At 42.3% G+C, this 15379-nt stretch overlaps 2 protein-coding genes across 5 annotated transcripts; one reads left to right on the top strand and one right to left on the bottom strand.

Moving 5' to 3' along the window:
- Positions 1–606: 606 nt before the first annotated feature.
- Positions 607–9682, top strand: ppp1r10 (protein phosphatase 1, regulatory subunit 10). 4 transcript variants are annotated; one of them, XM_027286901.1, is made up of 18 exons: positions 607–719; positions 919–1002; positions 4391–4499; positions 4595–4681; positions 4933–5068; positions 5174–5225; positions 5324–5410; positions 5502–5630; positions 5713–5818; positions 5922–6025; positions 6110–6237; positions 6341–6497; positions 6600–6990; positions 7095–7170; positions 7266–7487; positions 7566–7689; positions 7776–8141; positions 8230–9682. In XM_027286901.1, the coding sequence occupies exons 3-18, from the start codon at positions 4393–4395 to the stop codon at positions 8388–8390; spliced, it is 2433 nt and encodes an 810-aa protein (XP_027142702.1). In that variant the 5' UTR covers positions 607–719; positions 919–1002; positions 4391–4392; the 3' UTR covers positions 8391–9682. The 4 variants fall into 4 exon arrangements, with proteins under 4 accessions (XP_027142702.1, XP_019110007.1, XP_027142701.1 ...); XM_019254462.2 differs by having other exon boundaries at positions 919–1232; XM_027286900.1 differs by lacking the exons at positions 607–719; positions 919–1002 and adding an exon at positions 3616–4270 and having other exon boundaries at positions 7269–7487.
- Positions 9683–12924: 3242 nt separating this feature from the next.
- LOC109136969 (putative nuclease HARBI1) lies at positions 12925–14268 on the bottom strand. Its single transcript, XM_019253850.2, has 3 exons — positions 13479–14268; positions 13256–13368; positions 12925–13173 (listed from the first exon to the last, which is right to left on the bottom strand). Exons 1-3 carry the CDS (start codon positions 13915–13917, stop codon positions 13033–13035), a joined length of 693 nt encoding a protein of 230 aa, XP_019109395.2. The 5' UTR covers positions 13918–14268; the 3' UTR covers positions 12925–13032.
- Between the last annotated feature and the right edge of the window lie 1111 nt (positions 14269–15379).

Here is a 15379-nt window from a genome sequence, read left to right as displayed (position 1 = left end):
CCGCCAGGTTTCATGTATTATTTGGATTTTATTGTGTTAATTTCAGTCGGTTGTGTATAACTTTATTTATTTATATTCAAAAATGCTGCGTTATTTATATTCAAAAATGCTGTTATTGTGAGGGTGTTTCGGTTCAACGAGTGGCCATGTTAACTGGTGACTGGTTAAGCCGATATTCGTCCGTTGGTTGCCCTAATTACTACAGCCGTTGAAACACGAAGATATACGTAGCTGTCAAAACAAAACACCAAAGACGTATATAGTAATGTTTTTGACATTATAACGTTTATTAACAATAATAATACTTAAAAAATAAAAATAAAAAATACGTGACTTCCTGTTTCAACGCCAGATGGTCACCAGTTAACATGGCAACTCGTTGAACCGAAACACCGGTCGCCATTTTGAAGAAATAATATTAACTAAATTTATATATCAAATAATCACTACAACCCAGTTAACTCGACGAAACTCTTTAGTATTCTTTTGTGTCTTTTTAATGGTGCAAGTGGAAGTCACTTTCATGGTGTATTTAGCGAGTTATTCTTATTTGTACATAACTACGCCATTATGCCCTTCACCAGGGGAGTGAAGGTCGGTCAACCGCCATTTTGTTCGGGCGAAAACGTAGAAAAAACGTGGCCGTTGACGTAAAAATCGTCACGCACTATAAAAGCTAAGTCCCACCTCTGCGAGCTCATTCCTGGATTTGGTCAGAGGTAAGTGAAGTCAGAAAGACAGCAAGGCTTATTTTCAACATTTTGTTCGTCCTAAAATGCGAAAAAAAAAAGAGAGAGAAAAGAATGTATTCAAATACCAACCAAGGACTTTTAATATTGACTTTAAAAAAAGAGAGAGACAACGTACATTTGTCAGTCGTAATTGAATGTGTGTTTCTTTTTTGTGTGTGTTTTGCAGGTATGCATTTACTTTGCCGAAGACTGAACCCGTCCCGAGGACTTTGAACAACTCTACTCTCAAAATTCATATTTTTTTCTTCAAGTAATGGACATTTGATTACTATTTTTGCCTCCAGCAGTTTGTTCCCGAAGGAAAAGGCTAGCCTTTTTAAAAAATATAGCTACCACAGCCCCAACCCATACGAAGTTACTTCAGTTGATATTAAAACCATGAAGGTTGACGATATAAAATTGATGAAATAAGAGATATAAGTGCCCGAAAAGCACACTCTAAATATACCCGTGAGACGCTGAGGATCTATATTAACAATAGTAAGTTTTGATTTTGAAGTTTAAATATAATCGCGGTTTTAAAAAAAAAGAAAAGAAGCTGGCTGTCGTTAATTTGAACATAGACAAAAAAAAGTGATAGTAGTATGAGCTCACACAGGAAAGTGGACGGAGGCACAAACAAAACAACAACGCTCCGTTTTTCTTTGTGTGTGAGACTGAATGGACGGCTTGTACAAATAAAAACTTAAAAATAAAAGAGTTAAAATTCGTTAAATAACCATAAGCAATCTACTCATAAAGATTGCCGTAGGCATAGATAGAGAAGAGAGAAAGAGAAGTCGGGACTTTTCGCTTTGCTTTGTTAGGGGCTGCTCCACAACCCCGCAATCTATACATAAAGATTGCGTCTAGTTTTAATTTGACAGGATTGTTTGTGGATATATATATTTTATATGAAAGCACTCCTGTGTGTTCAAGAGAAAACAATGTCGATAATTATATATATATATATATATATATATAGCACAGGGATTTCCCCCCTTCATGTACTCGGCAATCTGTGGATAAAGATTGCAGGAAGAAGCACTAACGGTCGGATTGTAACAAATATGGCGGATTCGGTTGTGGTTTTTACTTCGTCCTCCTCGGTGGGTGACAAGCTCCGGTGTTTGCTACGTGTTCACCTCGGGGAGCTACAGCGGACGTTTTTTTTCCTTTTTATTTATTTATTTTATTATTTTTTTGTTGTTGTAAACAAGTAGAGACTTGATGTGTCTTGTCTTTGACTTGCTCCGCTAGATATCTTCAGAGTACGGTGTTGTGCTGCTCTTTGAGAGAAAGAGAGAGAGAGAGCCATTGTTGCTTGTGTTAGGTTTGCTGGTCGTCGAAGTGGTTAATGGAGGGAGGTGCTCTTAGCTCCCTCCCTCCCTTCTTCTCCTCCTACTCCTCCTTTTTTTTTTTTTTTAGTCGAGCAGGAGCAGGCTTGTTCTCAAGCTATGACAGATGTCAGGTTAGAGCGCAAGCCATTTATAGGCAAAGCCTGAACTGCCCTTATATAACCGTTATTCGGTGTTCTGTTGCGCAACCGTTATACAAATTACGGTAATTCATTGTTTTTGTTTTTTTTTGTTTGTTTTTGTTTCTAGGGTTCTCGGTCATTGATTGTTTTGCAATAATGTACCAATAACACCACAGTATGACTTATTCCCCTCCCCCAAACTGAACCAGCAGCTTTAACACTGATTGTGTGTATATTTATTTATTTAATTATATATATATATATCTATATATATTTGTGTAACAATTGTGACATTTACAGGAATTGGGTTATTTGGAGTGTTTTGGAGGTCTGAGACTATATAAAACTTCTACTACAACAGTTACACGGGTAAGACCTAACTGATTCCTCACATCATGACATTTCCAATGAATTTGATTTCCGCCAGATTTTTACAGGTTTCTTCTGTATGTGAATTGGCGCCAAAAAAAAAAAAGACGCGTAACAGTGAGTGCATGCTTCCAACGCTCAATGAACCATTTGGAGGTTATTCATAAGACCCTTTTTTTGTGTCGTGATAATTTATATAAAAGTGGAGACATTAATAATAATATATATATATTTTTAAAAAAGCCGGCTGAGTTAGTGCTGGATCTTTTTATAAATCATAAACGACGCTCACAGATGAATGTGTGGCAGGTCAGATTGTCATGTGATGTTGCACTAACAGTTGTTTTTTTAATTTGTAATGCATCTCTCTATTGTTTAACAAACAACAACAGCAGCACAGACAGCACAGTGGCAGTGTGTAACCACAAACTAACCTCTAGGTGTCAGTAAGCGGCCTGACTTTGCACCCTCTGGCTGGATCAGTTGACAGTGATGTCATTAACACCACTGTAGTCCAACACAGAGATGCCTTCAGTCTGACAATCCCTTTTTCTTTTTTTTAAAAAAAGGACACAGATGAGTATTTAACTGAACTAATTACTCCAGTTTTCAAGCATTTCATTCTTCATACAGTTACCTTCAATCACACTTTAATTTTCTTTTTTTATACCATTCATCTTTTCATATTTAATTAATGAAAACAAGCTTTTTTACAAGGTGCCTAATGATGTTTCTGTTTCCATTCTCCATGTTTTGAGTTGCACAAATGTGAATGACTGTGATAGACGTGTGCTATTAAAAAGTTGATCTATCATTTTCAGTAACTTTTCTTGCAGAGATTCCTCTCTTCGGCTACTTTTGCTTTAACCAAACCTTCTCACCTTGTTTTCTGTTTGATATATATCAATATAATACATATGTTTGTAAAACAAAAAAAAAAGGATAATACTTAACAGATATTAAATACATTTTAAGATTTAAAAGTAAAGTAGATTTATTGCAGTTTTATTGTGTTGTCTTTTAAACCTAGCCTGTACTGGAATAAACAGTGTTTGCCTCACACACAAAAAAAATGAACATCGTAACAGACTATATGTCCTGTCCTTACGCCTGCGAGTCAAAGTCCCAGAGAGGGGGAACACTCTGGTTACCGAGGAATAAGTTACAGCGTCCTGCCCTTGTACCTGCTGAACTGTTGGCCTCACCAACCACTCCAAACATCTCAAGTACGAGGCGGACAGACTGAAGCCATCCTGCACTGTGTGGCTGCCTGTACTTAAAAGGGATTTGTTGTGACCTGATCATCAGTCTAGATGTTGTTTTCAAACCATTTATTGGGTAACGTATTCGGCGTGGTCTGCTCCTGAATCACTGCGTTGTAAGTCGGTTTGTAGCTCCCGGTTTGAGTGCTGTGCGTCACTTCTTTGGATCTTGGACTTGGTGGGATGTGCTTGATACAAACGGAGTTGGTTTGTCAGTGATTGAGTCACTGAGATGACTCAGTCATGAGTGCAGGATGTAGAATCTGGCTGTTGTTTTGGTACAGTGTTGCTGTTTTGGTGCCTTCTGAGCCTTTGGTGGCTCCATTTTTGAAACAAAATAGATTGAAGTTGTTGAGTTTTAAAGATGCTCTGGGTGGAATTGTGTAGCATGGAGCGCCCCTTCCTGTTTAGCATGCGAAAAGTCCTCAGTAAACAGTATTTAGATACATCTTAGCAGAGACAAACGATTGCCTGTGCTTGTCAGAGAGTGTAATACACCTGTGTCCTGTTGGATCGTGTATCAAATTGCTTGCTTATGTACATTACAGATATGGCAGGGGGACCAGTGGACCCCAGAGAGATTTTGAAGGGGGTGGAGAATCTCTTGGGAAAAGATGGAGAGCTCCGCAGCCTGGAGGGAGTCCCGAAAGTGTTTAGGTGAGGAGCCGTGTGTACACACTGTGAACATTTAAACTCAACAGTCAGATCACGACTCTCAGATTTCATAACACCTTTGCTCTTTGTCAACGCAGCCTCATGAAAGCTTCTACCAAGATGGTCAGTAGGTGTATGTACCTGAACATCCTGCTGCAGACGAAATCCCACGATGTTCTCAACAGGTAAGCCTCACTTCTGCTTTGTGCACTTCATATTGTAAGGCTCAGTCTTTAATAATAGATGTTAAAGACGTAGAAATACTCAAAAACAACTTGCTTAACTTGTTCCAGAGCTTTTTAAACAGGCTGGAAACAAACCATACTTTTTAAAGTAAATGTTTCTCTGACTTGTCTGACTCTGACTGACAAGTTCCAGTTACACTTGCTCTTATATAAACATTAAAAAAATCTTGTTTTTGTCACATTTTCTTCAGGTTCATCAGAGTCGGTGGCTACAGGCTGCTCAACTCGTGGCTCACCTACTCCAAAACCACCAACAACACCCCGCTGCTGCAGCTCATCCTGCTCACGCTGCAGAAGCTGCCTCTCAAAGTGGACCACCTCAAACAGGTAAAGCCCCTCGGCCTTGAACAACACCTCCAGCTGTGCCACACAAGCAGCCGTGCCTACCTGTCTAACCCGCCGCTGTTTGTGCTTTTCATCTTCTCCCCCCAGAACAACACAGCCAAGCTGGTGAAGCAGCTGAGCAAGAGCGCAGACACAGAAGGTCAGTGTGCTGAAACATCAAAAATCTAAGCTCTCATATATTTATAGACAGCAGTTTATAAATGTATCCAACTCATGTTCTTGTCCTTTTATTTTTAGAACTGAGGAAGTTAGCGTCCGTGCTCGTAGATGGGTGGATGGCTACAATCCGCTCGCAGAGCGTCTCGAGCAGTGGCTCTCCTGCAGGTACAGGACCGATCACACTTCACTTCTTCAAAAAGTCTGTCTCTCTATTCTCCGCAACAGTTTGTAACACGCCCTCTGTTAATCTTTTTAGAAAAGAAAAAGAAGAAAGACGAGAGCAAGGTGCCAGTGCGGGAGGTGAAGGAGAAGAGTGGAGACGAGGAGAAGAAGAAGGAGAAGCCGAAAGCTCACGCACCGAGCCACGCGAAGATTCGTTCCATAGGTAACCTGACTAACTCTAAATGTTATGGTTTCGGTTCGTTTAAGTTCTGTATGAAATGCTCATCATGTTTTCTGCCACGCAGGACTGGAGATGGACACTCCAAACCCGGCCCCCCCTAAGAAGACGCCAGCTGCCCCACAGCTCGGCGACAAGTACAACATCAAGCCTCCACTCCTCAAGAGGCCGAGGTACTGTCTCTGTGAGCACAGCACCATCTTGTGGTGTCTTCATGTAAATGCCTCGTATGTTACTGACGGCAGCACTAACATGTTTGATCTTCCCTCCAAACAGCTCTGGTCCGTTTGACGCTCCGCCTCTGGAGAAGAAGTACAAACCTCTAAACATGCCCTCTAACTCTGCCAAAGAGATCAAAGTCAAGATCATTCCAGCACAACGTAAGTTTGAACGTTTAAGACGAGAAGTGTGTGTGTTTAAAGAGACGACGTGGTGTTCACCGCTCTCTTGTGTCCTTTCCACAGCGATGGAGTGCACAGGGTTCCTAGACGCTCTGAACTCTGCCCCAGTGCCCGGCATCAAGATCAAGAAGAAGAAATCCGGCGGTGGTACTCCACCGAATGTCAAGGCGGTCTCCCCTACGTCTAACAAGGTATTGACCGATCTCTCCTTGCTGCGCCGTCTTTAATTAACCGATGAAGTTACTGATCGTGAATTTGAATCTAAACTTCGTCTTGTTCCTTTTTTGTCCTCAGGCGAGTCCGTTTGACAGCAAACCCTCTACGTATTCCTCAACTACTAAACCGTCGTCTCCAGAGTCTGCTGCTTCCGGCGCTCCTGCTGACGAAAACATGGAGACAGAGCAGCCTGGGACCCCCGTTCCCTCAGAGGACCCAGAGGCCTCTGACAACGGTATTGTTCTTCACAATACTTGAGCTTCTTGTACGTTATGCTGTCTTGTGTTTTATGTTTTATCCCCTAACATATTTCTTTCTCATTGTCTCCTGTCTGCAGGCGAGAAGCCCAACGCTCTGGCAGAACCACGTGGAGAGGAAGAAACCCTGACCAAGAAGGGCAAGAAGAAGAAGACCGTTCACTGGGCCGAGGAGGAGCAGCTCAAACACTACTTCTACTTTGATCTGGACGAGACAGAGAGAGTCAACGTCAACAAGATTAAAGACTTCGGCGAGGCTGCCAAACGAGAGCTGATGATGGACAGGCAGACGTTTGAGATGGCCCGCCGCCTCTCCCACGACACCATGGAAGAGAGGGTACCGTGGACGCCCCCGAGGCCGCTGATGCTGACCGGCAGCCTGGTCGCAGCCGGGGCCAACAGCACCGAGAAACTGACCCAGAGAGACCGCGAGATGGGCATCCTGCAGGAGATCTTCCTCAGCAAAGAAAGGTGAGAGCTCAGACAACAGTCAGAATTTCTGTGGTAGTTTCTACGTTTTTGTTTGTTCCATGACCAAAAATATGATTTCCCATCTTTTTTTTTTTTATCATCAGTGTGCCTGACAGTCCACATGAACCAGACCCAGAGCCTTATGAGCCCATGCCTCCCCGTCTGATCCCTCTAGACGAGGTTAGTACACCCAAAACACACATACATTACACGTTCTGCACATCTGTGTGAGATCTTCCCCGCTGATCAGTCTCCATGTCTCATCTCATTCCCAGCAGGACTCTTCGATGATGGACGACGGCTACGGCGAGCCCATGGACACGACGTCGCAGCAGGCTTCTGCCATGGCCCAGAACGAGAGCTCCAAGCTGCCGCCCGTCCTGACCAACCTCATGCTCAACCTGGGCGGCAACTCCCGCAGCCCGCAGGCCACAAGCACCGTCAACAACCCGGTGGCTCCCACGGTCAACGTGCAGGATCTGCTCTCGTCCATCATGGTAAATATACAGTGACAGTCACCAAGCTGCCGTTGGATAGTCAGCGACTTGTTACTAATACCAGCTGTCTGTCTTCAGGGTGCTTCTGGTAACCAGTCCACTGAAGACCTGATCAAGCAGCCAGACTTCTCGGACAAGATCAAACAGCTACTGGGCTCCCTGCAGCAGACCCAGAACCAGAACCAAGGCGGACCTCCACCAGGTAAGATTATAATCAGTTGTGTTGTGTCACGTCCACCTGCTCGCGTCCTCGTGTCGCTCATCGTCATCTTGTTTTGTCTCATCTAGTGAACCAGGGTTTGCTGGGCCACGGTCCAGGCACCAACAACATGAACAACATGAACATGCACATGCAGATGCCCATGAACGGCGGCTACCCGCCCAACAACCCGCCCGGCGGACCTCGCTTCAACCACCCACCGCCCCCTCACAACCACGGACCACCTTTCAACGCCGGCGGCCCGCGCATGATGGGGCCGCCGCCGGGCCAGGGCCGAGGAGACGGCAACTACTGGGGAGACGACTCCATGAGAGGAGGGCCCCACCGGGGAGGCCACTTCCACCGAGGAGGACGGGGCCGGGGAGGAGGAGGAGATCCGGGCTTTAGGGGCAGAGGACGAGGAGGGCCAAGAGGAGGACACAACAACATGAACGGTACGTGGGACGCAGTCTGAAAACAACTAAAGTAACCGAGCTTGTTTTATCGGTGTGATTGTAACCCCGCTGTGTTTCCTCCCGTCAGACATGTCCAAGAGGCCGGTGTGTCGTCACTTCATGATGAAGGGAAGCTGCAGGTACGAGAGCAACTGTGCCTTCTACCACCCCGGGGTAAACGGGCCGCCGCTGCCCCCCAACCACCCCGCCAACAACCAACACAACCAGCACCCACAGCACGGACACTAGGCGACGCCGCTGCACCTTCCCGGGAACAACCCTCGATTAACTGTCGGCCTTTCGCGGAGAAGGGAGCCAATCCTTTTTGTGAGGGTGTCGACCCCGTTTCCGTTTAAAGACGCGAACATTAGAGCGAGTAGGGAAGACGTGTGAAGTCATCCCAAAGCAAGAACAAACACGAGGGAAGGGAGTGCGACCCGAGACGATCGGCGATGGGACTGAGTTGTTTTTTTTTTTTTTATTGTGATCAGTTTTAACAGTTACAGACCGTAACAGGCTGCCACACTTTGACCACTATGTGCTCCGTCACTAAAAACCATTGAACGTGGTCGACTGAACGGGAACAGCTCGAAAGCTTTCCACGCGATTAAATTCCCTCCGCGTTCGTGGCTGTTGTACTGTGTAACTACACGTGATATTGTTTTGTTACTTCATCAGGCAGGTTTGTACAGAAGAGGCTTTTTTTTTTTCTTTTTTTCCTCCCCCTGTCTTACACTATTCTCAAATGTGAGACAAAAGATTTAGGAAGCACTTTATGACGATAAAGGCCAACAGAGTTTATCCGCAGCTTATGATTTATTAAAACTGGGCCCTCCGGAGAAGAATTACAAAGTATTTAAACAGCTTTATTTGGTCCAATCCTGAGGACAACATAAAGAAATGAACTGCCGACCTGATGAGGAAGGCCTTCTCTCTTTCTTTTTGTTTCTTACAGCAGCTGATATTGAATGTGAAGCGAGGACGCAAACAGCGGTGTGTGTGTGAATGAGTGAGTGAGTGTGATCAAATGTAAGCTTTCCATCTGTGCGCTCCGGCCTCGGCAGCTCCGCGGTCAGACCTGCCGGCTTGATGCGCGACAATCATGAGCGTCAAACATGCGTTGGTTCTGTCAGAAGAGCGACCTCCCCCTGATCTCAGAGCTGCTGCCTCTGCGTCCTCTGTACTACTGTCAGTGTTAAGGAGTCAGACGAACGATGAACTGCTCTGCGGGTCAGCATTATTGAGTGTTTTCTGTGAAAACAAATGACCTTCGTGTCTCTTGTGGGACTGTTAGAATGTAATGAGGTTTTTTGTTTTTTGTTTTTGTTGTTGTTGCTCCCTCCACCCTCCATGATTTTTTTTTATTTTTTTTTTATTTTGATACAATCTTGAGCATCAACCCTTTTTTTTTAAAGATGGGTTCAGGTGAAATGTTTGTATTCATGTGTTTGTATGAATACGGGGGATACACATTCATACATGTCATATTTTCTGTTGAATTCTTTTGTACACAGTGTATTGAATAAATGTCCAAATATATACACGCTGCCTGCCGTGTGTTTTTTTTCTTTGAGTGGTCATTCCTTCTGCACACAGTGGATTTGAAGTGCTCCACTCCACTGGCTGCAGACTGGGAGTGACTGAGGAACCCTGTAAGCCAACGTGAAGCTGTAATTTTAAGGTAGAAAACACTAACGTTAAAATTAGTAACACCATCACTAATGTCGGGTATATTTAACCTGATATAATATCCCGGATAAAATACAGTTTTCATCAATTTATGTAAAAGTACAACACTGTATGTAAAATTGTAGTATTCTTCTTTAATTTCCCAATATTCAATATCACATAAAATTAAAAATAAAAGGTACCATGGGGTCCCTTTTTCAAAAGGCAGCAAAATTATTGAAAAATCAGGTAATCCTTAACGAGAAATTTCCTAACAAAAGAAATAATGGAGCTGGGAACTCGTTCTTTGGTCCACCCATTCCTGGGACATGTGAGCTTTGTCTTTCTGCATCAGATTGTAGATAGACAAAAAATGTCACTCTCTATCACTAATGTCAGGTGAAAATCACCTGAACGCATGCCTCTTGAAAACAGATGTGAGGAGGGAAACAAACATACCAATAATGACATCAGTGAGCAGCCTGAAGCTACCCAAGGACCCATGCAACTCAGACAGCAGCAACACAATGAAAATCACACGACGTTAGTGTTCGAGGGTTAAAGACTCGAACAAAACAACAAAACAGTGACAGTGGGCCACCCCAACACACCAAACCAACATCTGCTTAGCACTGAAACCCAATCACAGCATCATGGGGGTTGTTCAACATCAAATCATTTTGTTAGTGTGTATTTGGAGAGACTGCGTCTTTAAATTTATGAATAATACATTGATTTAAATAAGATAACAGAGGATTACATCCAGATCTGTACATTCACAGTCTCATCTACCTGATCAATAGCTCATATTCTTGCTGGTTGCTTTATTCAGAGCACCGGTTCTTAAACTGTAATATATGTGCCACTGTGCCACTAACATTATTTAACTTGGGGTTTTTTTTTGTTCCTAATACATGGTTACTTGTTTACATATGTTGTTTTTGTTTGTTTGTATACTGGAGTATTGTAACAAAAATAATTTCCCCCTGAGATTATTAAAGTATTTCTGATTCTGACTCTGGTTTTAACCTCCCTCTAGTGGTATGTGGAAGAATCTCTGAAATATTTTTAAATGAAATGAGAAAAAAAAAAAAAACAACAACCACATTTTGAATAAAAATGTAATTTAAAAAATAGTTAATAGTGCATTTTTTTATGATTTGGTTTGAACTCCAGAATGGTTGCCATTGGTAACCACTTTTGTGTTTTTTGTTGTCACAAACAAGCTTCAGCAAGAGTCTGACTGTATTCTGACCGATCTGAAGTCCTGAGGGAGTCGTGAGGCAATAATAATAATAATAATAATAATAATAATAAGAATAATAATAATAATACATTTTATTTAAAAGCGCTTTTCAAGGTACTCAAAGACACTTTACAAAGAAGAACATCAAATCATCAAAACAATAGTATGATGCCATAATTACATGCGCATCACTGAGGTGCTGTCATAGGCAGTGTTTGCAAAAGAAACGATGTAACCTAATGTATTGTTAATTGTTTTCAGGTGTTTAACCACTCCTGTCACCCTGTGCATGATGTCTAAATATGGGTGTGTTTTTTTAATCTTTCACACATTCTGACCTGACAAAGATCCAAGAAGTGGAACTGAAACATTTTCATTAATAAAAATTTTTGTGACATGAAGTACGTGTGTAGGCGTGTCACCTTTTTTATATTATTTTGAGCTGAGAGCTCAGTCAGGTTTTCATCCAGACGTTGCAGTAGCTGCTGCACCAGGATGCATCACATGTGGCTTTTTGATGTAAAGTTGCATATGTATTTATATTTTTATTGTATTTATGTAAATGTTGTCTGTTTTTACTTAGTGCCTTAGAGTGCTATGGACCTTTTTTGTGTGTTGTTGTTGTTGTTGTTCTTCTTCTTCTTCTTGTTCTTCATGTTCTTCTTCATTCTTGTTGTTGCTGTTCTTGGTCTTGGTCTTATTCTTCCTGGTCTTGTTCATGTTTATATTCATGTTTATTCTTGTTGTTGTTGTTGTTGTTGGTGGTGGTGGTGGTCTTGGTCTGGCTCTCACTCTTGTTCTTGTTCTTGTTCTTGTTCTTCTTAGTCTTAGTCTCAGTCAGTTAACTACTCCTTGCCTGATCATTTAGATGATTTTTCTTCCTTGTTTTCACAAATTCAACTACATTTTATTTATATAGCGCCAAATCTCGATACCTTTTCCTTACAGAGCAGGGGTCTGTTTCACAAAGCAGGTTCAACAAACTCTGAGTCAAATCCTGAACTCTGAGTTGATCTACTCTGAGATAGGAAACTCTGAGTTTTCGGTTTCACAACAGCTGATTTGAGTTGGTTTAATCAACTCAGAGTAGTTTAACCTGGAGTTAAACATGAGCTCCACAGACATATAAAGCCAGCATCAATGGAGCCCAGATTCGATGATTGAACATGGAAACTGACAGAAAGAGGGCAGCATTTTTCACCCCAATAGAATTGGAAATATTAATGACTGCATATGGAGAATATGAGCATGTCTTTAGAAAGAAGTGCAACACTGCAGCGGCTGCTAAAGAGAGGGAGAGGGCATGGGAGAGCATTGCTGCTCGGGTCAATGCGTAAGTTTAAATGTAATATTTTGCAATCACAATAACTATTGAAGGGCAAATTGCATGAATGGAGCCTATTAATTTATTTCATGTAGGTGCAATCCGGCGGGGGAGAAGCGCACTTGGCAGCAACTTAAGATGAAATATAAAAACATTGTTCAAACAGGTCAGACATCTGCATGACTTGACTCTGAACTTCTTTGATCCCTTCCATAATGCTCTTTTAACACTCAAAAATGTCTTCTTTATATTGTATTAAACAATGAAGCCTGGGGCTGGGCAGCAGCAGGAGACTCCCCTGACCTCAACTGCAGAGATTGACACAGTGAGACAGCTGTTCATGAAACTCCAGAGATTTATTGTGTGGAATTCATGTGCAACAGGTTAATTTTATGTCCTCTTTATGTATTCCCAGTTACCAGTAAAAGAAATTTATAAAATTCACCTCCTAAAAAAAATCCAGAAGACCGATAAAGAAATGCTATACCTCGACCGCCAGATTAAAAAAGCAGATTTGGAAATCCAAATACTGGAACATAAATTAAAGGTGGGTGCATGGTCACATGTCAATTATGTCAATGTTAACTATTGGAACATTAACTTAACTAGCTTTTGTATTTGTAGGAAATAAAGAAGACCAACTGAAATGTGCCTCATGTTTTTATTTGTGGTGGTGCTTTAAACTCAAAAGTGATTAGTACAAATCGTGTCTCTGACCGCTCGGCCATCCTGCATAGCTGGCAGGTGGACGGGGCCTCCACATTGGAGATTATGTGTGCAGCATCACATATGATCTTGACAGTGCAGAGAATGACAGATATTAGTTAAATTATGAGGAAGTGCTTAACACAGTGAAACTTCTTAGTCTACATGTACCTGCACATTAATGCTGTGAATGGACTTCCTATTCACATAATCAGCCTCATTATGTGAGGGAGCCGTGATGGGAATGTGCGTACCATCTATGCAGCCAATCACATTGGGAAATCCTAAAACAAATAAAAATAATAAAAATTACTAATTCAAGTCTGAGGTGGCAGCACAATGTCATAATACAGCCTGATATTAAAGGAATTCAACAGATCTCTACATCCTTCACCTGCGATCCTGTGGAACTCTTCCTTAATGGCCCTGACAGGTTTGTGTCCAGGGAAGACAACAAATATAGGTAAAAGTCTTTTCAGGGCGAGGCAGACTCTTCTGATGGCCCTGCATACAGTTGCCTTACTCAAGTGCTCAGCATCTCCGATGTTATACAAGAAACTGCCATTGGCAAAAAAACGCAGCGCCACACACAAAATCTGCTGCGATGTGAGCGCATGACTGCGACTCGTGATGTTTGAAATGTGCGGACGGATGAGGTTGTGTATGTAAATTATAGACTGTGAAGTAAAACGGTACCGCTCAAAAAGAAAATTGTCCGGGAGGGCTGAAATATCTATGCGTGGTCTGAGTACTCTCTGCCGACAGATATGTAATTCCCTGCGCAGGATTGCTGCACCTTCGTCCACAGGATCGTGATCAAAAGGACACGCCATGTTCAAAAAGTTGACACCAAACGTTGCCTTCTGGAACTAGAGGACGTTCTGACAGCGCAGGAATGAGGAAATCAAATTCAGTATGTGGCTCTGAAAGTGGGCGGAGACCGAGAGAAACTCAGGGTTTCTTCAGGAAAACCTGGTCCCGACCAGGTTAGATTCACGGAGTATGTTACTATGGCAACTGAGCTCGAGGTTAAGTTACCTCACGTTGTGAAACAGGTTAGAGTTAACCCTCTCTCTCGGGTTTGACTGACCCTCCTTTGTGAAACGGAAAACTCTGAGTTTCCGTGATTCCAGGGTTAACAAACTCTGAGTTTTCAATAAACCTGCTTTGTGAAACGGACCCCTGGTCTGGACTATACTCTTTATAATATTATTTACAGAGACTCAACACTCACTTGAAAAGTAAAAAAAAAAACTTCCTTTAAACCTCGAGCAGAACAAGGAAGGAAGGAATATATTTGTGATATCACGTGGCACAAATGGAAAATTACAGTGAGAAAAGTTTCCTTGAAGGACTCAAGTGATCTGAGGCGAAGCAGTGAGTAGGCGTGTTAAGTGAATGATTATTAGTTAGTTAGTGCGACGTGTGTGTTAGTACTTCTCAGCTTTATCTCAGGTAAGTTCATGTCCTGGTGAGATGCAGCTTCGTGCTTAACTAGAAACCAGGAGGTTGCATCCTATTCGAATGGGCCGACCAGTAGTAGTGCGTGTGTGTGAAAGAGGGTGATCGTCAGATCCTGTTATCAGGGCAGGGCTGAGTGCAGATGGTGAATGTGAAATGTTAAAAGGAGTGGCCTTTAACCCTGCCCTTTAGTTTAAATATTGACCATGGCACTAAGACAACACACAATGACAAGAGACGGAGGCATACCAGTACAGAAAGAACAGGGGGTTAAGGACACCTCAGCACTAAACTGCACCCACATCCTGGTCACAACAAACGGCATTTAAAACAAGTATTTATTTAACATTATGCCGGGACATTCGGTTTCTTAAGAAGAATGCTATGACTGTAGTGTAGAAAACAGCTTTTACAAAGAAATAAACTCAAATTAAGTGGATAAAACATGATAAAACAATAATGAATCAAAGATCTAGAGATTAATGTTGAATCATAAAGTCATATAAACTCAGCATTATTTCCATTTGATTGAATGGTGCAGACAGAAACAGTATTAACACAAGGTCCCCTTACTAAGGCCAAGATGTCTTGAAAATGTCCTGTCACACTTGATTTTTGAAGAAGCCGTCCACAACTAAGTCCCTAAACGGTCATTAGTTTACAGCCAAGACGGATATGATCAAACAGAGATCTAAAATGCCACTACGACTCAAATAAAATATCAACAATATCAAATGAAAACTAACTTCTAAAGCCAGTTGCACTGGTTGCAGGTCGTGCTTCAACTCAGATATTAGTAGCACAAGAGTGAAATCTGTCTTACTCACTTAATTA

The sequence above is a fragment of the Larimichthys crocea genome, chromosome XIII (genome assembly GCF_000972845.2).
Source record: "Larimichthys crocea isolate SSNF chromosome XIII, L_crocea_2.0, whole genome shotgun sequence".
Taxonomy (NCBI): Eukaryota; Metazoa; Chordata; class Actinopteri; family Sciaenidae; genus Larimichthys; species Larimichthys crocea.
This window is presented reverse-complemented; position numbering and strand designations above follow the sequence as displayed.